Source organism: Durio zibethinus, chromosome 14 (assembly GCF_047325235.1).
Source record: "Durio zibethinus cultivar Kanyao isolate XHJ-2024 chromosome 14, ASM4732523v1, whole genome shotgun sequence".
Classification (NCBI taxonomy): Eukaryota; Viridiplantae; Streptophyta; class Magnoliopsida; order Malvales; family Malvaceae; genus Durio; species Durio zibethinus.
This window is the reverse complement of record NC_143175.1, coordinates 12,362,495-12,388,384: the sequence shown is the minus strand read 5'-3', so window position 1 is coordinate 12,388,384 and position 25,890 is coordinate 12,362,495. Positions and strand designations below refer to the sequence as shown.

The window sequence follows — 25,890 nt, the reverse complement described above, 5'->3', positions numbered from 1 at the left end:
CTAATAGCTTCTAATCTTGCAATCAGGGCATAGGTTTCATCATAATCAATTCATATTTTTTTTACAATACCCTTAAGCTACTAATCTAGCTTTATCCCAACAGCATTGCCATTCTCATCCATTTTGTTGCTAAAAACCCATTTAATGCCTATAGTGGGATGATCACTAAATCTAAGTACAAAACTCCACACTTGGTTTTTTTCAAATTGGTTCAATTTCTCTTACATATCCAATATCCGATGCTAATATCTTAAGACTTCATTTATGTTCTTGGGTTCAATATGAGAGAGAAAAGTAACATAATTACAAACATTGTAAGAAAATCTAGTTTTTTTTCCTTGAATTGGATTACCAATAATCTCACTAACTTTGACATATCTCATTTCTCTATAGTGTATTGGTTGCTTCTTTTATTGTGGTTCATTTGAAAACTCATCATCCTCTTTTTAAATGTTCTCCTTAATGTCATTTGATGAATCATTGATGTTTTCTTGAAGTATACCTACATCATTATCATCAAAAGAAACCTTTCTTAGATATGAATTAGATTCATCTAAGAGTACATGTATAAACTCTTCAACAACTAAAGTTCTTTAATTAAAGACTCTATAAACTTTTAAATTCAAAGAATATCTTAGAAAAATACGTTCATCACTTTTAGCATAAAATTTTTCAATATTATCTTTTCCATTGTTCAAAACAAAACATTTGCAACCAAAAGAATGAAAATAGCTTATGTTAGGCTTTTTTCTTTTAAAAAATTTATAAGGCATTTTCTTCAAAATTGACCTAAGCATAGCTCTATTCATAATATAATAATAGGTGTTTATAGCTTCCTTCTAAAAATATCTGGGTAAATTATTTTCGCAAAGCACGGTTCTAGCCATTTCTTTAAAGTTTTATTTTTCTTATCTATTATCCCATTTTATTGAGGAGTTATAGGAGTAGAAAAATTATGACTAATACCCATTTTACTACAAAACTCATTAAAATCAAGATTTTCAAATTTTGTTCCATGCTCACTTCTAATACTAGAAATTGAATATCCTTTGTTATTTTATATTTGTTTGTCAAAAATGATGAATTTTTTAAAAACTTTATTTTTTGAATGCAAAAAGAGAATGGTTGTATATCTAGTAAAATCATCAATAATAAAAAACTCATATTGTTTACTATCAAGGCTCATTGTCTAAGTAAAACCAAAATGATCAGTATGAAATAGTTGAAATGATCTAGTAGGTGAAATACAATTTTTAGATTTGAAAGAGATCTTTTTTTTATGTTTTTTTTAAGCACATGTATCACAAACCTTATTATTTTCAAATTTTAATTTTGGTAATCTAACAACCAAATCATTTTGAGAAAATTTTAAAATTACATGCATACTTATATGTCCAAGTCTTTTATGCCAAATTCAACTTTCGTTTTCTTTTTAAACCATAAATCAAATATTTTTAGAAGGTAAATCATCCAAATGCGTCATATAAATATTTTATTGACAATGTCCAATAAAAACTAGTTGTTAGTCTTGATATTAATTACTTAACAACACATAAATTCAAACACAACTTTAAATCTTTTATCACACAATTAGTAAATGCTAAGTAAATTATGCTTGAATCCTTTCACAAGTAAAATATTTTTAATAGTTATAGAAGAATTGTTACCAATTGAGCCAATTTCTTCAATTTGGCCTTTGGAGCTATCTCCAAATGTAACGTTGCATCCACTTTTAGCCTTTAAATCTTTGAATTGAGCCTTATCTTTGATCATGTGCTTTGAGCATCCACTATCAAAGTATCATGGATTATTATTGCTTGAATTTGCCTTGTTGTAATGCTTATCCATCTACAAGTACACAATCAGGCCTTTGTTTTGGGTACCCAAATTTTTTTATGTCTTTAAGTATAAGTACTCACAATTCTTGTGTCTTTTGAAACCCATTTCATCCTAGTAATCTCATCTTGAGATATACTAGCTCTTTTTAGAATTCATACTTTTAATGAGTTTACCTCTATGAGTGACTTTCTTCAAGGAACAATATTGCATAGAATGACTCAATTTATGATAATATACACATTACTAGATGAATCATTTGGTTTAATAAGAAAAACTTTCAAACAAGTTTCTTTGTCACCACCATTATAGCCTAATCTATTTTTATAAAAAAATGCTCTTTGAATTTCAAGCATATCATTTAGCTTTTGATGTCCCATATCATATAAAATCTAGTAAAAGAATTTTGTAAATTCACATTTTTTTAGTCAAATCATCAACATTCAATTTCAAAAGCTTAATTTTCTTTTCTAAATCATTTTTTTCTTTAGTCAAAAGCTCATTTTCTACTTTGTGCTTAGAAATTATTTTCCTATACTTCTTGTTCATGCCTTCAAATTTTTATAACTAATTTATTAAAAGCATTATACAACTTATCAAATGTGTATAAATTTAAATCATTTGGATTAGAAATTACTTTGGGCTCATTAAAAACCATGAAACATAGGTTTTTTACTTTCTCCTCAATCGATTCATTATTGGAAAAGTTACTATCACTTCATGTTGCAAACATTGTTTTTTTCTTTGACTTCATTGCATTTTGCTTCTTTTACAAAGGACATTCAATTTTAATATAACCCGATTTGTTGTATTCATAGAAAGTGACTTGTTCCCTTTCTTTTCTATTTGATTTTCCCTTGATCATTTTTCTTTGTGGTCTTCCTCTATTTGAGAACTTATTCATCTTCATGAACTTTTTGAACTTTTTTACAAACATAGCCATTTCTTCTTCCTCATCAACCTTATCTTGTTTAATTTTTTTTCTTCTTCAATGGTTGATTTAAGAGTAATTTTACATTTCTTAATTGATTCTTATTCCTATTTGAGCTTCATCTCATATGTAAGAAGATAACCTATAAGTTCATAAAAAAAAAGTATGAGGATCTTTGGATTCTTCAATTGTTGTCACTTTTGCTTTCCAACTTTTTGATAAACTATTCAAGATTTTATTCACCATTTCCACATTGGAATATGCCTTTTCAAGAACCTTCAAACTATTTACGATGTCAGTGAAGCAATTGAACATCTCACTAATAGTTTTCTCTGATTTCATTTTGAAAAGCTTATAGTTAAGAGTAAGCATGTCAATTTTGGCCTCCTTAACTTGATTAGTACCTTTATGAGTAATAGCCAATTTATCCTAAATTTCCTTTGCATTTTCACAAAGAAAACTCTATTATACTCATTAGGCCTTAATGCATAAAAAAATATGCATTATCTTGGCATTGAGTTGAGCCATCTTCATATCATTAGCATATCATTTACTTTTTTGCTTGATCACAACTCTATCATCTACCTTTTTCATTAGAATTTGAAGACCATTGACAATAATTCTCCATACTTCATGGTCATTGGCTTAAATGAATAATATCATCCATGTTTTCCAATATGAGTAATTATTATCAACAAAAAAAAAGTTTCATAATAGAATAGCATTTACCATTAAGAGATGTGGCAACCATTCCAATTGCCATTAGACGCACTTTTTGTTGCTATCCATAATTGTTGTAACTTGTAGATAGTTATTTTTCTTTCATCATCATATTTTTTTAAGCCTTTAGGATCACTCTTAAGTTGTTAAAAATACAAAAAAGAATATTAGCTCTAATACTAATTGTTAGCTTAAAGACTTGAATTAAACTAAGAAAATGGTAAATTAGTTGATTATGAATTTTTGCAATTTAATATCCAATGAACACAAAATTCACAAATCAATATTTCTAAGCAAATAAACATAACAAATATGAGCACAATAATAATCTTGAAAGTAAAAAGATAGAGATAGCAAATCAAATATCAAAATTTATAAAGGTTTAACATTTCTTTTAGGCACTTAAATTCTATCCTTAAGCCTCATTTGCCAAGGAGTCTAATCCACTATATGTTTAATGTTACAACCTATCTCTTCAAAGCTCTATCCAATTAATAACATAATCTTTTTAAGGGTTATCCTCTTCCTTAAACTTACAATCTCATAATACAAGTTTTGAAGTATTTTGTAAACTCAAAAAAACTTTTTTAAGGTTGGGTGTTTGCTAATTTAAAATACAAATCAAGATTATGAAAGATATTAAGAGAGAAATAAATACAAGATGAATTTTTTGCTACAACAAATGCTCTTTAATGCTTGGAGCAAATGATAGATAAAAGTAATAAGTTTTTCTTAACTCTTGATGGCTTATTATGTAGTGAAAGACTTTTTATTATGTGTAGAGGATGAAAGATAGCCCTTGGTTGCATTAAACATTTGGAGCCTCTGCAAATTAACAAAAAAATATTGATCGTTTAAGCTTGTCAATGTCGAACCAATCAATCCTCACCGATCAATACTATCAAGAAGGGGATTGATTAGTTCTGGCTTTACAAACTAAAATGTACGCGTGAAAATTGGACCTAATTGATCGATTTTGACATTTTCAAAATGAAATTTGCTTCTATTTAAAAAAAGATCGATTGGCTTTTAAAAGGGATCAATTGGTTCAATGAAACCCTATACCCAATCAATTAGGTAATCTTACCCAATTGATCTTATAAGCCAGCAGATGGATTGGTTTTTGTTGTTTTGAAAGATTGAAGCATTTTGTTTAAAAATGGATCGATCCACTAAGTTAGAGGTTTGATTAGATCTATAAGAGGATCAATCCCTTCAGTACAAATTTGCACAAATTCATTTTTAAAGCATGGAGAATGATTGTTTTTGTTTCAAAATAATTTTAACTTAATAAAAAGCTAGAAAATCAATCAAATCAATTTCAAAGCAATTTATTCCAATTTAATCAAATATTTTGTTTTTGTTATTTCAAAATCCTCATCAACTCAAAGCTAACACTAAGGTTCTTCACTTTTTTTTTGCTTGTTTTTTTTATATTAATATCTACAATTTGCTTTATTTGCTTGTTAACATTACTATATTTGTACTTATTCACTTATGTTGATCATTTTAATGGTATAAAATTGTCTAAATATGCATTTTTTTTTTAGGTTTACTTAATCACATATTGGGTCATATAATGTTTCTATTTTGATGTTACCTTCTTTTACATAGCATCATTATATAATTTAATTTAAATATGAATTCAAAGAAAGGTGGATCTCTTTGTTATTTAGGCTAGATGCTTTTGTTACATTTTATTATTCAAAGTTTTGATCCTTTCATGTCATTGCTTCATTTTATTGATCCTTTTATTTTGTGTTTGATAGAATAATCTATCTATTAGTCAAAATTATCATTTTTTTAAGTTTATATAATTTAAATTATTGATATAATTTTAAGGGTATAATAGGACATGTAAGTTCAATTTCATAAATTAAAAATAACTTTTTTCACTTTTAAAGGATTGAATCATCTTATATCAAAAAAATGATTAAACGTAATTGAAATCCTATCTTTTTCTTTAAATACAAACCAAATATAATATATAATGATTATCATCCTATTCAATCCATTATCTTATGCACCAAAACTACCTTAATACATACACACACACACACACTCTCTCTCTCTCTCTCTATATATATATATATATATATATAAATGCCACACACAATCAAGACAGTGAGAGTTATTAATTTATATATTTTTTATTTAATTGAAAATATGTGTCATATCTAGATTAATCAATCTACATAGTATACTTTTAATGTGCTATATATATTCCACACACAATCAACATTATACTTTTAATATATTTTACCATGATTTTGCTATTTACTCCACTCATGTATATTTTGGAATGACCTAACCCTGATTTGTACTTATTAATTGTTTTTTTAACTTATATGTATACTTGCTTTGCAGTCATTTGATTTTACTTCCATGAATTTTAGGACAATAAATGGTATGATGTTTAAATTTTTTTTTTCTTTTACCTTTGTTTGTTTTTACTTGGTTGTTTTAATTGTGTATGAGGTCTATGAGGTATTATGGCCACATCATTTGACAATCAATTCATATTTTTATAAGTTTTAGGATTACCTTATTTTGCATTGAAAATTCCTCCTTTAAGTCGCCCTTAATATGTTTCTATGCTATTTGCATGTTGTTTATCGTATTTTATATCCTTTTGATTCTTATAAGCTTTTATTGGGAGTTGATTATGACATTTGGTGTTTATCCATATTTTGATTATGTTTCAAAGTTATGTTTTCGTAAAAAAAAATTTACTTGGTTCTTTATCTGTCTGTGCATGATTTTATTATGTTTTATATATCCTTTTAATTCTTATAAACTTTTTATTGGGACTTAGGACAAATTCAAATATGCACCTAAATATGAGTCATTTCTTTCCTTTTATATTAGAAACAAATCAATCTTTGTTGGTTTATAAATGTATTGCACCTTCACCCGTTATTATTATTATTATTATTATTTTCTTATCCATAGTTGTGGTGTAGCTTTCTGTCAAGAGATAACTTCAAAGATTTCATTTCATCTAGGGCTACCTCCTGTTTTGAGAGTTTGATATGTGGCAAGTGTATTGATAGAACATATATGACCATGCCCAAAGCTGGTTTAGAACAATTAGGCATAGATATAAATATGATTTTGTATAGATGCTTAATGTGCTGGATTTACTGAAGGATTTGCCCATGCTTAATTTGTTTTCTTTCTTTTGATGTTGTGATTTATTAGATTGTTTAATGAAACTTACTTTATTTGCTAAAAAATTGCTTGCTAATTATCAAACAATATTTTTACAAATTTATGCTAAAAGATTTATCATTAAACAAGATGCTAGGATGCTTAATTACGTCTTTTATGTCAGCAGTCATATGATGAATCCAAATAACTTTATACATAAGTTTCCATTAATAATATATAAATATGCTAAAAAAATTTTTGTTCCACATTAATGTTTAATTTCTTTTTTTTTTTTTAAAGGAAAGCATGTAAAATATCTAAATATTCTTTTACAAAAAATAGCAAAAGAATTACTTCGTGACAACGTGCAGTTCAATTCTAGTATATATTTAGTTAGTAGATTAGTAGTTATACTTTTCCTTTCCTTTCCCCATTTTTTACTGCTACTACTAATAAATAATAATCCATAAATAATTTTACTTGCAAAAATAAATTTTTTAAAAAATAATCCATAAATAATTACTCTAATTACTAGTACTATTTACTTAGAGTTTGTAGTCATACATTGTCGGTGTATGTATGTTATTTATTGTCAGTAAACTAATCACATTGTCAGTGTATGTATGTTATTTATTGTCAGTAAACTAATCACACAATGATGTCTCATGAAAAATTTAATTTTAAAATCTTAAAAAATAAATATGCTTAATTTTAAAAATATATTTAAAATTAATTTTTTATGAAATGTCATTATTAGATTCACTAACAATTTATAACATAACATCCATACACGGGCAAAGTGCATCAAATATAATAATACGGGTATTATTATGTATTGTTTGATAAGTTTAAGTAGATGAAGCAAAGCTGATCATATGAATTAAGTTAAGCCATAATTTTGATTTGATTTGATTTGATTTCTACCACAATTGCAGAAAGGATGGATATAGTTATTGATGAATAATTTAGGTAGTCCTATAAATCACTGTAAAAATTGATATAGCTACTGGCCGTGAATGATGATGATGTGAGCATTCATATGAGGAGTTGTTACCGAATTACTACAGGATCAGATCGATGAACTTGTCTTTAATTTGCAAGTAATGGAGGCTAGCTCGACATAGAGAAAAGTACAATGCCATCCCAATCCCATGGCATTCATTTCTCCTTGTTTCATCGCAGAACAGACTTCTTTTCTTTCTTCACACTCTTTTTCCTGCGCTTAATTATTTATATCAAATCATGGCATTGATCATCAAAACACGCCATGCCACTATGCCAGCGCACACGAATACCATTGACATTGGAACATATTGACTGATATACCTTAAACTCTAAGCTCTGCAGCTGCTGCTGCCTGCCCGTTGTCGTTGTTATGATCTTCTCCAATCCTTCCTTCAAACTTAATATACTTATACCACTTGGCGCATATTAAGTAGACCACAAAATCAGCTGTTGTCAAAGCCGCTAACAGGAAAAAGAATCGGTCCAGATGACCCTTGTTGAGGTTTCCTGGGATCCATCCAGGCATGTCATCCCTTGTAGATATTTTCATAACAATAGACACGAGCAAGCTACTCACGTAGTTTCCCAGTGATATCGATGTCATGCAAAGTGCGCTGCCAAAGCTCTTTAACCCATCTGGTGCTTGGCTGTTAAAAAACTCTAATTGACCAACATACATGAATACCTCAGATGCTCCTATAAGCATATATTGAGGTATTTGCCAGAATATGCTCAAAGTGCTCGCATTTTCACATCTCGGGCAATCTTTGTTTTTGTGCTTCAGCCTGAAAACCTCTACAACTCCTGCTGAGATCATTGCCAGTATAGCTATAACAAGCCCAATCCCCATTCTCTGGAGCTCGGTTAGGCCCTCTGCCGGTTTTTTCTTTATTCTTGCAACAATAGGGTCAAGAATTCGCCTGTAAATGAAAATGAATGTTGCCACACTGAGTATGTCAAAGCTAGACATGCCCGCCGCCGGGATTTGGAAGTTTGAAATGGTAGTTTTCATGGCGGCTCCTTGTTCTACAAAGAGTGATGCCATTTGAGTGAAAACCACAGAGTAGAGTATGGTGCATAGCCAAATTGGGAGGAGTCTAAGTACGCATTTTACTTCCTCAACTTGTGTTACTGTGCAGAGACGCCATGGATTGCAACCATTAATATTTTTGTATTGCTTAGCATAATCCTTCGGTGTCATAACTGCTGCTCTATCCAAAAACCTGAAAAAATGAATATGAGCACTATGTTAATAAAAGTTGTCTTGATCATCAAGTTGGTCTAATTAGACTATGATATCGACAGAAATTTTTATCAAGTGTTTATTAAATAGAAAGCACATGAATCTACCTGAAACCTTCTGTGTGGAGTATCCTTCTATCTCCATTCATGGCAGATTCCTTTTTGTCCACTTCAAACAAATTCTCTCCTCCTGGCATTATCTCCACTTTCCATCTTCTTATTGCTGCAACCAATACTTGGCAAAACCTTGAGAGAGGGTTGCCCTTGGGCTTGAAGTGCCTATACCTGGGTGTCCCAATCAGAAACAGGACCAATGCCACAAAGGCAGAGCCAGCGGATGCCCAAAATCCAAGTGTCCACTTGCCCTGATCCTCAAAATAGCCCAATATAGTGTTTGAAAAGAGTGATCCAAGGTTCAAAGCCAAATAGAAGAAGCTAAAGAAGGCTATTTTTGAGTGCCCTTCTTTAGGGTCTTCCTCATCAAATTGGTCAGCCCCAAATGTGGCGATATTCGGCTGGTAACCGCCGTTTCCCAGGGCTATGAGGTATATGGCAAAGTAGAAAAACATGATATGCAAAGCGGAGTGAGATCCACATGGAGTTACTTCATCACCGCAGCCGGTAGGCTTGAGTAAGAATGCAGAGGATGAAATTGATAACAACACCAAACCCTGTGTTAAAACAAACTTGCGTTAGCAAGGAATCAGTTGAAAATTTTAAATTTTCGGGTACCATACATGGCATGTTACATACGTGTACATGAGAAATGAGAAAGATTCGACGAGAGAAGTTGTTTATAACTTACAACAACAAAGACAGCCTGGAATATGGCACAAGTCTTGTACCTTCCCCAGTAAGAGTCACTAAGAAAGGCACCAAGCAGAGAGAAAATGTAGACCGTTCCAGTCCATTTGCTGACGTTGTTTGCAGCATCTGCGTTGTTCTGGCCCAGCACCCTCGTTAAGAATAACACCAGGTTGACCCCAACCCCAAAGAACGCCAATGTTGCCAGCCCTTGATTAACTGATGAATTTTATGTAGAGTTTGAATTGAAGGAATTATACATATAAGTATAATATTTTGAACATTTCTGAAAAAGAGAAGTGGATGGTTCCATATATATCTATATATATGTGCATGCCTCTGCTTTAATTGCAGTGCAAGTATGGAGATTTACCTAGCAGTAGAATTCCAGCAACCCAAGTTCCAGTTCTGCCTCGAATAGCGGGATGACCATGTCGATCCACAGCTCCATCTAAGGTGTAAACCTCTTCCTCCTTTGCGATCTTCTTTTCAATACTCACCTGATCATAGTTTCAGTTAATTAATTATTTCAAATTAATTTTAAGGATATTATACTATACTATATAAACTTCAAATTAAGGCGACGGATGTAAACATAAAATGACTGAATAAAATATATAAACAAAACTAGGCATCTTTTTGTATTTGTAAATTCTAATCATGACCACTTTTCTTGCAATATAATGGGGCATAACCTCACCTATACAAAGATTAGAGGTTTCAAGCGTTCACTTTATCCGCTCGAACCTTCTTATATAGCTACAGAGTGGGAATGTAAGCATTGTTCCTAAGACAAAAGTCACTTTTAAGTATAAATCTGATTCAGAAACTTATTTAGTTTATTTACGTAATCATTTTTTTTAAAAAATTGACATTTAAGAGATTTAAAACAGAAATTACGATTTTTTTTTATATAAAAAAATCACATCTAGTATCCTTAAAGTTTTTATAAATCAATAAAAAAAAAGTCACCTCGAGTATCCTTACAATTCTTATAAATCAAGTGAAGATGATGTTATTTTCTAGAAGAAACAAACTCACAAATTAATATAAAATTTTAAATAATAACAAATTCATTAAGTATTTATTTCTTACGAGTTTTCAAGCACTTTAACATTTCTCATGAAACAAGTAACATAATTATAAATTACGAATTGAATGCATTTCAATAAAATCATAACTTTTCACTTAATTATAAAATAATTTAAAATCTTATTGTTGAATTTTTATTTGTTTGTATGAAGTGACCAATTGTAATCTATAATCTATAATCTATAATAATGTATAAAATAACAAACTTAAAATCAAACAAAACAATTGTTCTAAAAAGAGAGAAACCAGAAAGTATTGTTCTTCATCTGATCACCTAACGATCCATGCATGGGACAACAAAATACTAGTACTAGTATTACTAAGTATTATTAACTAATGAAATTCCAATACCACTAAACATGATTGAATTTGAATCATTACTTTTTAAAAACAAACAAAAAATGGCAAGAAAACCAACGACTTCTTTTTGTTGGTCGAGAAAACCACCAAGTATGTTTGTTGGTCACGGTAAAAAATTTCATTTTTTGGTGTCTGTTTAATTATCTCCTTCATCCGAAGAGGTGAAAAAGATACATGCACCTAGTTAAATAACATATAACATATTATTATGATAACATATTGGCGTAATAGTATACAGAAAAGAAAAATCTTTTGACCCTTTGTTTGCTTTCATTTGTTGTCACGGACCCAGACCATAGAAAATCACAAAATGACAAAATATATATGCAACAGAAAGTAAAGGTGAAAAGGCAAAAGCAAATTATCCCACGGCAGACAGAAATAAAAACACGAGAGGCATCTGACCCTGCCTAATTTTTGCTCGGTTAAGCTGACGAGGGTTCAGTCTTTTTTACAAGTGTGTTCTGACAGTAGTGTTGAATTTTTAAAGTATTGGAACCAAAGGTTGACAAGTGTTGGATCAGCTGCTCTATATTCTCAACAAACAGCGAGGAAGAACGACACGTAAAACTCTTTGAACGAAAGTTAACACTAAGAAAACATGATCTGATTATTTGGTCTTTCTAAGATGAAGTGAATGTCGGATGACAAAAGCCTCCCAAATATGATCCACCAATATGGAGATTTGTCCTGCATCATCATGTTCTATGTACCCCAAAGAAAATTACTTCAACGGAAATGGTACTAATCAAAACACACGACCCATTTCAACTATAATATGTTTTTGGTGAAAAGACCAACTGCAAAGGTTCATCTGCTTCTATATATCATGATCATGATCTAGCGAGATTGTTGACACATGATTAAATTAAAAAAAAAAAGGAAAAAAAATAAAAACACCAACCTCTTTGTAAATGTTATTCAGACAAGCCATATGCGTGCAATTCAAAAAAACTAGTGCTAGTAGTACTAATTATATATCTCAAAATAGTGTAGTACAAAAGCTTGGGAGAGCCTGGGAGAACTGTTTGAAGCAGTGGGTATTGCAGGGATGGGTTGCAGTATATATACAAGATGGCAGCATAAATGAACCGCTGAAATTTCTTTGGCTGAACAACAGGGATGGCCCACGTGTAAAGGGGGAAATTAGGAAATGAAAAGGACAGTCAAAAGCCTGGGAAGCAATGGTGCTTGACATTAGAAGTTAGATGGGGGCAAAAGAAAAGACTAAAGAGGCGTGATATTGTTGGATACCGTGTTGAGATAGCCATCATCCTCATCATCATCATCATCATTCAACAATAATGAATAAAATCATATCCATTTTCACGAAGAGGTTGCTGGCTGTTACTAAGCTGTCTTGATATTGACATGTTCGAAACATGCCCTTCATGCATATCTGATGAATTATACTTGCATCTTTTCTTCTCTGGTATGACTTCTGAGCTGGGAATTTGGATTTATTATACGATCTTCAATGGGTCCGTTGGTGTGCAGAATCAAGTTATATTAGTTCAATTTCTTTTGCGTTTCTTTTCTCAGAGAAGTTTTGACCATTGGCAGCATTTTCAAGTTTCTGGCCTCATTAACAGGGAAATTGAGTATAAGCAAAGCTATTATCTGCGACCATTAATATTTTTAGTATACTATCTCCATCATGCATCTAGTAAAGGGTGTTTCTTGGACAACTTTTGGCCAAATTTCCTGGACGTTAAATCTAACAAAATCATGATTTTCCTTGTCGATAAAGTGTGTACATATAGAACAACCATATCGTAGCAAAGTAGCAATTTTCCTCCTCCATTTTTTTTTTTTTTTGCCTCCATTTTCTCCTCGATTTATGCCAGAACTTTGCAAGAAAGGTGGAAGTCTTGAAAAGACACACATTAGCCACCGTTCAGAGCAGATTTACTAATGATGTGAAAAATTAAGCTGAATTTTGAGTCAACCAAAGGATACATTAAGATTAATCAACAATAGCAGTAATGATTAAGATATATGTTAATTTCGTTTTTCTGGTGCAGGCAGTCTGCACGACCCCTTTCAAGGGGGTAGTCAGCAGGCCGTTCTAGCACCGGATAAGGCATTTCAAAAAGAAACTCTGCATATATATCACGACATTGTGAAGCAGCCATGGCCCAAGAAATCAAGTCTAGTTTCATTCTCCTGAGTCATGACTGCATGATGAGTCAGGGCAGGGGTAGGAGTAGGACCGACCATGGAATTACCTAGGGTAATTTTTCAAAGGCTTTAATTAATTATATATATTATATATTATTTTTTTAAGTTAAAAGAAAATTTTATTTTTTCGGAATTACAACCAATTCATCAGATCAAATCTGCAGTTAACTCCCAGCTCAACAAAGGAGTCCGAAAATGGTTTGCTTCCCTGAACAAAAGAGAGCTTTCCATTTCAAGGTTTGTTGAGCATCTTGTTCAAAATTTCATTATACTTCTACGGGCTGTCGCAGAGTATTAATCCTTGGAAGGAAAGATCTCCTTTGTACATGTTTTTAAGGGAAGTAAACCATTTTGCTGACTCCCTTACAAAGCCGGGAGTTGAGAACAGTTTTGAAACGATAATTTGGTCGTAATTTCGAAACTCTATTATGAATAAAATTTTCTTTTAATTTTAAAAATATATAAAATATATGTAGATATATTATAATTAATTAAGGCCTTTGCAAAATGCAAAATTAACAAACAAGCTTTGGGAGTAATTGGTTGGTTCCATCATTCATGCATTTGCATGATCCATGATATTAACCGTGAGCCTGTGATACCATACCATTGACATGTTATTACACAATAATAATAATAATAATAATAATAACAATAATATATTCCTATAATCCATTAGTATGGAGTTCAGTGTATCATAATTCCTATGTATTGAATATACTAAATTCAAACGTAGATAGAAGGCATATTAATTATGATTCGTTGATTTTTTTAATAATTGAAATTAAAAGAAGTTGAATAATTATTTTTGAAATTAAAAGTTTAATATTTTATTAATAAATCATATTATCATAAATAACCATTAATATTATTAACTATTACAATTTCTCCGGAGATTAAAAAAAAAAAGACTAACCAAGATTTATTCGATGAAAGTATTATTTGATCAATTATGATTCACGGAATATTCTTGTATTATATTAATTGAAAATTTTGAAGAAAAGAATATAGCATAATTTTATTTATGTTCAGTTCATTAAATATTTTTCAATGCTTTTTAGTTATTGACTATATATATCAAACAAAAGTAAACTTTAAAAAAAAAAAAGAAAAGAAAATTATATTCCCTCCTTTATATTGGGTATAACTGAAATTATTAAGAGATTTAAAAAAAAATCATTACCTAACAAATTTAAGTTGATAAATTTCTTATAAATATAAATAATTAACATTGATCGTAATGACTTAAAATTCTAATTATAAAGAATCAAATTTACAATTTTGCTATTAATGTTTATTGTTTATTAGCCTATCTAAACCACTTCAAAAACTGTAATCATTTAGCAATTAAATTAAAAAATCGAAGAATACCTCAAAGAGAATAATTATATATGTACATGTGATTCATTTGTTGAAATGCATGGTATTAAAATTTCTATTGCAATATGTTATTACCTATGTTTATTGCTATTACCTAAAAGCTACCCATTTTCTACAAGGATAACTAGCTAGAAGCAATTTACTATGATTTCTTCACAAAACTATTGCTTAATGAAATGTATTTGTTTTCGTTAGGTATATGTAGGAATTGACTAGACCTTTTGCTTGTTCAAAGGGAGAGAACATTGGGCCAAAATTATTCACAAAATTATGAATTATTCACTTTGCTTAATACATGCGCCTTATCATTGGACCAAAAATCTTTATAAATCTTTGTTTCTAAGAACATACTTGTCAAGAAAAATCATTTTCTTAGACGGTGATGAATTTTTTTTTTCCTTTATATTCGAAATTGTTAAGAGTCTCAATTTTAATCGTTGGAAAGATAACATATATATTACATGTCATATGTCTATCCAAATGTAGATAAAGAAGCCAAAATATAAATTTTCCATATATATTCAGTTTAACAGATGCCAGCTGACAAAGTTAATTTTTCACTTGACGGACTTTTTAAGTTCATTTCTGATTTGCCATTATATACGAACTAATAGAAATATTTTAAACCCATATTAAAAATGGAGTATCCAAGCCATGCACTAGGGATTTCTTAGGAGAAAATAGTTTTATGTCTATGTAATTTGAACATAGTCTATGTAATAATGACCCTATTGACTCGATAATATAAAGTTAATTTTTGAAAAACTGTTGACATGACATTACCACGATCACAAGTTTTGATTAATTAAAAAAAAGGATTATTTTCTGAAATAATATCATAAATTGTCATATTTTCTTACTCTAATGCGTGGTAGTAGAATTTCGATGGTTATAGGTCCTTCTTTGTGTTTATTATTGTCATTGCCTAACAATTTCTCATTTATTGATCAGGAATAACTCCAAGTGATTTACCAAATTTTATATTTAATTAAAGCATTACCCAATTAATTTGATTAGGTGAATCTTGAATTACTTGATTAATTGCCTAACCAAGATTTATTAATAATCGCCTAACTATTACCGAACAACTTAATAATAGCCTATAACTTATTCCTATTTTCTACCAAACATATGCTATGGTGAAAATTAGAAGGAGAAAAGTGTTTTTGCATGTTAGGCTTTTTCCAAACCCAAGTCCTAACTTTTCCGTTTTTTATCATCCCTACCTTTAGATACGGCTAGTCATTTTTTTAAGTTATAATCGCAATTAAATATTATATTTATATAATTAATTATTTTATTATAATTAATTAAAATATAATTAAATAATTAAATTAATACACAATAAAATTTAAACTTAAAATTTTACGATTTTAAAACTTTCTTCTTGCTATTAAATTTAAATTAAAGTCTCATTAATTATAGATAATATTGGTAAAGATAGAAAAAACCAACTAGTTCATCATTTAGCAATTTCAGTTCCTTTGGGCCTCGAGCATCAACTCAAATACAAGCAAAATCAAGATTATATGGAACAATTATATATACCTTTGGTATTTCATGTATTTTTTTTATCCCTTGAATAATCTCAGACAATGTTTACTGTTTAATGTTGTCGATTTTTATCATAAGTGTTTGTTTATATATTAATTAACTTTTAATATTTAAAATTATCAAATTTTAAATATTAATTATTAAAATTAAAGTTTTAATATTTTATTAACACATCATTATTGTTGATGTTAATCACTTAATTCTTTATAATAAAAGATGCAAAATTAATATTTGTTCAAAAAAAAAAAGAGCAAAATTCCTTGATGTTAACATTATGAAAGTAACCCTACACTTGGTCAATGTGGAAGAACCTTCTATAGTAGAGGGGACCGCCCGACTTAGAATACGATTGAGAACCCACTGCCACAATCAAGAAGCATATTTTGTCACGATTAATTGTCAAAAGAAAAAGAAACTCCTTTAATGGGATGCATTAAAATATCATCCTCGGAAGATATGTATAATATAAATATCATCTCGCTAGTGTTTAAACTGGACTCCCATTCAAACTTACTTCGATCCAGAGCAATAGGCGAAATAAGATTCATGAATCCAGCTAGACGTCACTCATTTACATTGGTCAAATGGGAACAACAAGTGGATCAAAAAAGAAAAAGAAAAAAAGACTTGCAAGTTGAACGGGAATGGTGTTAATTAAATTAATTAATTTTGTGGTAACGCAAGAGAGAGCAATTAAGCATAAAGCAATGTAGCTAGAAGACGAATGGAAGGCCAGTCTCGTAAGCAGAGTCAACATCAGTGTCCCAAACGTGATGGACTAGTCTCGCTTTTCCAGGGCAAAGAAAGCAAAACCTCCAAATGAGTAGGTTATACTTTTGCCAATCCATTAGCATGATAGGATATCACTATCATACATGAAAAGCAACAACTCGTCTTCAATTTCATCACGTCTTATCATTATATTATGGTTCATTTTTTATTAATTTTTTTATAATATTAGCTCCTATTGATGTAAAGCAGAACATAGAATTCAATTATATGATCTAATAATGTTCTTCCAAAAATTTTCTTCGTTGTGCGCCACATTAAGTGGCGAAGGAGTATCAGGTAACAATGGTAAAGCCACCATCCCACATTGGCAATGTAGGAAAAAACAATAAATCAGCATTACTGGCTTCCTTTATTCAATCATTCCTCATATCAAAAAAGGGCGCCACAAATAATGATAACAATATTTTAATTTGCCTAGATAATGTGGGTTGGGGTGTGTAAACAGCTGCGCATCTAATCAACAAATAGTGATCATAGAAGATCATCTTTAGAACCTAATTAATAAAAGAAAATATAGTTGCATAATCACTAAATTCGTTTGATGAATTATTTTGTAATAAAACTTGGTAAGGCTATATAGGACAGCTCGATTCTAAATTTCCTCTTAAAACATAATTATAAGGTCTGTTCCCAGAATCGTAATCCAAAGAATTTTTCTCAAAATGCATTGAATATATAGCTTTATATCCAAACCAGCAGAAGATAAAAATGATTGGATTTAAACGTATACAATCGTTTGTGCTGAAGCACAAGCTTTTGTCAAACAACTGGCTGATAAAATTTCAACTATATAACTCATCTATAATCTATAATTTATATCGATATATAAAAGTAATCCCTTCAAAATTAAGTTGTTCAATTTGTTGCTAAATGACATTTTTACTATTCATTCAAATCATGAAATAATTACCATATCAACCCTACAACCTTTGACATGTGTCTTTTTTCAACTGAAATCATTTGCCTTTTACGACCTGCTGCGACCACCTAACTCGCCACCATCACCGACCACCCAACTCACACCACCACTTTTACATACCTAAACCTATCACCGATCACAACCCAGATCTTGCCAAAAATCCATCATACTACCATAACTAAAAACTAAAATACCACAAAAAATTCTACTCACATTTTTTTTTTTTTATAAAACCTAACAACAAAGCCACATTAAACAATAATCAATAACCATAATCCAAAATCAAAATGGAGTTTTGAAACCCCCTATAACAAATCCACATTAAACAACAATAAATCCATATTTATCCAAAAAAAAATACTGAAATTACAAAATACTAAAAAAAGTATAATATGAATAATATGAAAAAAAAATCCACAAACACATACTCAATCCATAACTAAAATCAAATTCTAAAACATGCACCTAAGAATCTATAAGAAAAGTTATGCATTTAAAATTATGAATGTCATAACATATAGATCTATAGAGCTATAATTAAACATGAATTAAAGGAGTCATCACCAATTTTTTTTTGTTAGGTGTGATTGGCCACCTGAAACATATTCTAGTATGCGAAAACAGATGTTAGATTTGAGAGTCTGATACACATGAAGAAAGTTATAGTACCCTTACAACGCCCATCCAAATAATAGTATCAATTTGATTTCAAATTATCCAAGCCTTTGATCATTTTTATGATTTATCAAATAATTTAATATTGAAAATTAATCTTAAAATTATCCTAATAATTTGATAGCAATTTAATATAATTTTCTCACCTTATGAGTATTCACAGAGACTAGTGTCCCATCCCGAAGAGGCTCTATTGTCAAATTTATTAATTTATTTTATTACAAAAAAATTAATAAAATATCTCAATTGTTTGGTATGACTTACTTTGAAGTAATCATCCAAAAGTTTAGAGGATAAAAATTATTATTTTTATTTAAAAATACTTTTTTATTAAAAAGATTTTTTTATTATTTTAAAAACTTTATTTACAAAGATTTTTTTTAGAATTTTTTTTTTTTTACTTTTAGAAACAAAATGGCAGTAATAACATTTTTTTAAAAATTAAAAGCCAAGAAAATAATATATAAAAAATAAAATGGGTTAAAAATAAAATAAAAATAAAATGAAAAAAGAAAAACCTACGATCGGATCAAGTCAGAACGCAAGTTGACGCATGGGTCGTTGGGTCAACACAGGGAACCTAAGTTGTCAAAAATGCTACCGTTTTGGCCCAATATAAAAGGCAATTCCCAGCCTTTCTCCTTAGAAAGTAAGTCCTCTCTCTCTCTCTAAACCTTAAACACTCTCCCTTCTCTCTAAAATCCAATCAAGATCCCGTCGAAAACTGGAGATTCTTGCCGGTTTCTGAAAAATTCCATCGAAAAGTTCATATTTCGTCAAAAAATTCATCAAAAAATTTATACTGCACCAAAAATTCATCAAAAAATTCATCCAAAACCTAGAAAAAACCCCCGAAAACCCAAAAATTTCCAATTTTTCTAGATTCTTTCAAAAATTTCCTAAAAACCTAACCTTAATCCCAAAAACCTGAATTTAAACCTGTAAACCTCACACCAAATTTAAACAATCAAAATCCAAAATTTTAGAACCCAAAAATCTCAGAAATCAAAACCTAACACCCAAAATCTTTCCAAAACCTTCTTTCCCTTCCAATGATCGTGTCCTGAATTCTTTAAAAGCTATTCACTTTATAGTCATCTCTAGGACAAATTTCAAGAAACGGATAAAATCAATTCAAGCTTGAATCTTGGAATTTGATTCTGCCAAAGCCTTAGTTTAAGGTTCTGATTTAGTCCTAATTGAATTTGGTCAGTTATTTAGGCTTGATTCATCATTGACTATGAGATTTTGACTTGCCTGATTCAGGTTCCAATTCCATAATTCATGCCAAAAATCAAAAAAAGAAAGAAAGAAAAAAAATGAAAAATGAAAAATGAAAAATAGAAATGATGATAATGATGATGATGATGATGATAATAATAATAATAATAATGTAATACTATACAATATGATAATAATAAAAATAATGAAATACAATCCAATTGTCCCCGGACATGGTCCGATCAACCCCAAACATAAATTGGTGTCTACAGCTGCCTCTCTTTGCACGTTCCTATCAGGCAGGGATGGTGCAAGACCTAGACACCCATTATGTTCCAACTCAAGAGTCAAATTAGTGAGCGAATGCGATAAAGATGAAACCACAAGTCAAGAATGAAGTGACTAAGACCGAGTTGAGGTCAAAAATAAATGATTGGGATGAAACTATGAGTTATAAGAAATGATTTGGACTGAGCTAAGATCAAGTAACCGAGATGAAATCACAAGTTAAAAAAGAAGCGATTAAGACAGAGTCAAGGTAAAAAATAAATGATCAGGATGAAACCATGAGTCATAAGAAACGATTTGGACTGAGCCAAAATCAAATGATCGAAATGAAACCACAAGTCAAAAATAAAGTGACCAAGATTGAGTTGAAGTCAAAAATAAATGATCGGGATGAAATCATGAGTCATAAGAAGCGATCTGGACTAAGCTAAAAGCAAGTGATTGAGACAAAATCACAAGTTAAAAATGAAGCGACCATGATCGAGTCAAGATCGAAAATAAATGACCAGAATGAAACCACGAGTCATACTAAATGATCTGAACTGAGCTAAAATTAGGTGATTAAGATAAAATCAAAAGTAAAAAATGAAGCGATCGGGACCTAGTCGAGGTTAAAAATAAATTATTAAGATGAAACCCTAAGTCATAAGAAGCGATTTGGACTGAGCTAAGATCAAGTGATCAGGATGAAACCACAAGTCAAAAATAAAGTGACTAGGACCGAGTCGAGGTAAAAAATAAATTATCGAGTTAAAACCCCGAGTCATAAGAAATTATCTAGACTAAGCCAAAATCAAGTGATCGGGATGAAATCACGAGTCATAAGAAGTGATATAGACTTAGCTAAGATCAAGTGACCAAGACAAAATCATAAGTAAAAAATGAAGCAACCAGGATCGAGTCAATGTCAAAAATAAATGATCGAGATAAAACTATAAGTAAAAAATGAATCAACCAGGATCGAGTCGAGATCAAAAATAAATGATCGAGATGAAACCATGAGTTATAAGAAGCGATCTGGATTGAGCTAAAATTAAATGATTGGGATGAAATCACAAATAAAACAATCAGGACCGAGTCGAGATAAAAAATAAATGATCAAAATAAAATCATGAGTCATAAGAAATGATTTGGACTGAGCCAAGATCAAGTGACCACGACGAAACAACAAGTCAAAAATGAAGTGATTAGGACCAAGTCGAGGTTGAATATAAATGACCAGGATAAAATCACGAGTCATAGGAAGCGATATAGACTAAGCCAAGATTAAGTGATTGGGACAAAATCATAAGTAAAAAATAAAGTGACCAGGACTGAGTTGAGATAAAAAATAAATGATCGAGATGAAATTACGAGTCAAAAAATAGGCAACCAAGATCGAGTCGAGGTCAAAAATAAATGATCGAAATGAAATCACAAGTCATAAAAAATGATATGGATTGAGCCAAGATCGAGTGAGTGATAATAGAGTAATGCAAGTGCATGTCCTATCTAAGATGCAAACATAATATATGCTGATGTCATGAATTTCAATTACGGTGACAAGGTTCTTAAGACTCCACCAGTCTTTCTTATCTTCTTGGTATTAATAGTCTCAGAGCAAATTTTATCATCTGATCTATATCACTCTTCTCATCTGATCACAAGTCATGTAAACTAATCTATCGCTAAATTTATCATTAAGTCATCTTGTTTGTCGCATTGTAAATCAATTTTTCATACTTCTTTTCATTTATTTCATCTTAAATTTCTTTCAAAAGAATGAAAAACTCTTTATGAAAAATGTCATTTATTTGTTTGTTATAATTCAAATAAGTGACAAACATGATACATTTTCTTGGTTCATTCAAGGAATGTTCATTTGGTGAAAGGTAAAAAAAATATATCTTTATTATTGAAAGAATAGAAGGTAGGGTCAAGAACAACTCAAAGGTAAACAAAGGTAAAATACTGTGTTTTACTCAAATAAGATATTAACATCCAAATAATGATTGCTCAAATAATTTTGAACTCAAATTCAGGATCATCATTCGAAACACATTCCATTAATATCTTCAACCTTTGAGCTAATCATCATCCTCATTTTGGGGTCCTTCACATGAAGTTATTTTTTTTCAAATTTTCATCATCACTTAAATTGCCCTTTCAGGTTTTCAATTTAAATATTTCTTTTTCCTTCTTTATCTCATCTTTTTTATTTTTTTTATTATTTTGCTTCTTATTTTTTTATTTTTTTACTTTTTTTACACATTTTTCTTATTTTTTTCTTTTACTTCTTTGTTGACACTTTGATCAAAGCTTCATATAATCCAATGGCAAACCTGTCTCAATTAATTTTTTATTCTTTAAATCAAATATTCGCATTTGATCATAATAGAGTTTTAAGGAACATAACGTAGGCTAAGGTAAATGGTGCCAAAAAAAGGGATTAAATAGGCCCAAATTATATTTGAAGGGTAATCAAACTAAAGATCATTTTTTCATATGGAGCACTTTGACATTTTGCCCTATCTATTTATTTATTTTTTTTTGTAGAGCACTTTGGCATGAATACATTGGCATTTTGTCCCATCAATTTTTTTTCTTTTTTTTTATGAATATTGACATTTTTCCCCATTGAATTTCTCTTTCATTTATCAAAAAGCTTGAGCACAAAAGGGCTTTATCCTCAAATCTCTCAAACTTTGCCCCCAGTGTGGATGTGTCTTTAGTTAGAGTTTCTCTAAAGAAATTTTTAACAGCTTAAATGGGATAGCAAGGGATAATTTTATTTTATTTTATATTTTTTAAAAGATAGAAAAAAGAAGGCCATTTCTCATTTTGAACATGAATACTCTTAATGGAGAATCTTTATTGACTAAGAGCAGATTTGTGAATGAGTAAAGATCAATATTGCATCACTTTTGAAATCTTTTCTCAGATTTATCTTTTTATTCAGCCATTTTAACAATCTCAAATTTATTAATCAAAACATCATGAATGGTGTTTTCAAAGTCAAATTTTGAATTATCATCACTACTGTCTAAGCATTCATTATTCAAAATAAAAAAAAATGAATAGCAAAAAAAGTATGATATGGTAAAAGTAAATGATAGATATTCACACAAAAAAGAATGTCATGAAAATGCATCAAGCATTAAAATAATAAAAAATAAGATGATACCTAAGTACATTCTCAAAAGATCTACATTCTCAAAAGATCTAAGATGATAAGCAGTTCCCATTAACCTCTTAAAATTATGTTCTCAGATGATTGGATGATGGGTTATTGTTGATATTAGATGCCATGTTTCCACTTGTATTAAAATTTATTAGCCTTCTTTTAATCAGATTTTACACCATACATTTCAAAAAGATGTAATTTTCAGTGGAATGTTTGCCACCTTAAAATGATAGTCACAGTAAGTAATGGAGTCATACCATTTGAGATAAGGAAGTTCAAGTTATTTTGCAAGAATTAGGACAATCAAATAGTTCTTGTAAAGCTCTTGGTATAATTTGATATAGCTCATAGGTATAGGGTCAAATGTAAGCTTTTCCTTATTTTGTGATTCTTGTGCACCACTTATTAGAGTTATGGGATGAATAGAGTGCCTAAAAAGAGATGGATAATAGGATTATGGAGTTTACTGGTAAAGTACAGTAGAAACATGATTTGTAAAAGAATGATATGTGGGATAGATTGGCTGAGGGTAGTTTCTAAATTGCTACTTGTCAAAACTCATAGCTTGAGTCTCACTTTCCTTTTTCTTGGGCATCTTTTTAGTGGAAGACTTTTCTTCTTCTAATTATCATTCTTGATTGCATTTTCAATGATTTCTCCTGAAATCACCATATTAACAAAATTTTTAATCGCATTTCCTATCATCTTCTCATAGTCGGGTAACTTTAGAGTGTTTACAAATAGCAATGTTATTTTTTTTTCTATTAAGGGAGGCTGGACCTAAACGACAACATTCATCACTTTTGAGCATATTTTTTTAAAGACTCATATGTTTTTTTCTTCATACCTTGTAACGAAAGGCGATCATGAGCCATGTCTATGATGTGGCAATATTGATTGATAAAGGATCGAGTCAAATCCTTTCATGACTTAATACGAGTCTTATACAACTGAACATACCACCTTATAGCAGATTTAGTTAAACTTTCCTAGAATACATGCATTAGTAGTTTCTTATTGCTGGCATGTGCTGTCATCTTACAATAGTACATTATGATATGCATAATAGAAAACTTGGTACTGTCATACTTATCAAATTTTGGTACCTTGAATTTTGGAAGAATCACAACATTTGAAACTAAACAAAGGTTGGTAGCATCTATGGATCTATAAAAATCAATGCCCTCTATAGCCCGTAATCTTTCTTCAATCATGTTCATAGCTTGATCGATCTTAGAGTCTTTTAAGGGTATAACCATCAATAACTTTTCTTTCTCTCTAGTTTCATCCATTTTAAAAATTTGGATTAACTCATCTGCCTTTTTAGTGAAGATAGAATTTGTATAGTTTTGAACATTCCCTTGATTGAAATTTGAGAATGTGGTCTATTGTTGATGAGAGCTTGGAGTGACTTGACTCTGATGTGGAATGAAACCTGGAGGATATAATGGCTCAGTATCTTCATATGAGATATCTTTTTCTGTTGCCTTTCCTCTATTTCCTTTTTTCAAAGCTTCCATAATTTTGCTCAATTTTTCTTCAAGTATCTCTTAAGTTTTTTTTATTTTTTCAAGCCAATCTACATTGTCTTGCTCTATTTTTCTAGCTTTAACAGGAGTGTAGTACTGGTGTTAAGCTATCCTTGAACCTTGATTTCCCATAATTATAGTGCAAAATTAGGATGATATTTATGAATCTATTAGATTATGTATGAGAATGAATGTAATGATGCATGAATGCATGTATACAAAAAAAAAGTTAGTAAGTATAATATGTAATCTGCATGTATTTTTATGAATATGCATAAGAAAAAAAGAAATAAAAAGAAGATAAAAAATCGATTAGTCACCTAAAAAAAAAAGAATAAACACTATAAGTAAAATAACAACATGACTATAAATTTGGATTAACTATAAAAGGTGGAAGAACATGGCTCTATTTATGGTTAGGCTCTTAAAGTTAACTATATGTGGTTTGGATTACTTCTAAAAGGTTCACAAATTGTTTCTTACATCATAGTCTATCACAGACTATTAGGCATCCCAATCCTCACCCATTATAGGCTATAAGCGAAAAGGGTCCAATTTGAGTGAGAGTGTTTTGTAGGCCCATGCGGAGACTTGAAATCTCATGAGAATATAAGTACTTCACTCCCTCCTAAAAGTAGAGCTCGGGTGAAAGGCTTATGTTATGCATATGCAAATGAATGATAGATATATACAATAAGTAGATAGTTAAGAAAATATAAGTAATGAATAAAAAGACAGACAAATGAACAATTAGGCAAGTATACACAATGAAAGGAAAATAAATAATAAAAAAAATATAAGCAATGAAAGGGAATAAAATAACTTCAAATTTATTAAGCGAGGCCTAGATAATAAGAAATTATTTACTTGCTTGACTCTCAATGTCCCCAGCAGAGTCACTAAACTGTCATAATATATAGATCTGTGGACTTATCGCTAGACATTGATTAGAGGAGTCGCCACCAATCTTTTTTGGTTAGGTGTGATTGGCCACTTGAAACATATTTTGATCTATGAAAATAGATGTTAAGTTCGGGAGTCGATTATG

At 30.1% G+C, this 25,890-nt stretch overlaps 1 protein-coding gene across 1 annotated transcript; it reads right to left on the bottom strand.

Moving 5' to 3' along the window:
• Window positions 1–7,644: 7,644 nt before the first annotated feature.
• LOC111294790 (protein NRT1/ PTR FAMILY 7.2-like) lies at window positions 7,645–12,179 on the bottom strand. Its single transcript, XM_089743555.1, has 5 exons — window positions 12,045–12,179; window positions 10,062–10,188; window positions 9,690–9,907; window positions 8,993–9,555; window positions 7,645–8,865 (listed from the first exon to the last, which is right to left on the bottom strand). The coding sequence occupies exons 1-5, from the start codon at window positions 12,072–12,074 to the stop codon at window positions 7,965–7,967; spliced, it is 1,839 nt and encodes a 612-aa protein (XP_089599681.1). The 5' UTR covers window positions 12,075–12,179; the 3' UTR covers window positions 7,645–7,964.
• Between the last annotated feature and the right edge of the window lie 13,711 nt (window positions 12,180–25,890).

Coding starts and splice junctions, on each gene's coding strand:
- LOC111294790 (XM_089743555.1), bottom strand. CDS start 12,074: ATGGCTTGTCTGAATAACATTTACAAAGAG. Junction 9,556..9,689: donor TCCAGGCTGTCTTTGTTGTT/GTAAGTTATAAA, acceptor GTTTTAACACAG/GGTTTGGTGTTGTTATCAAT. Junction 8,866..8,992: donor CTCCACACAGAAGGTTTCAG/GTAGATTCATGT, acceptor TCATTTTTTCAG/GTTTTTGGATAGAGCAGCAG.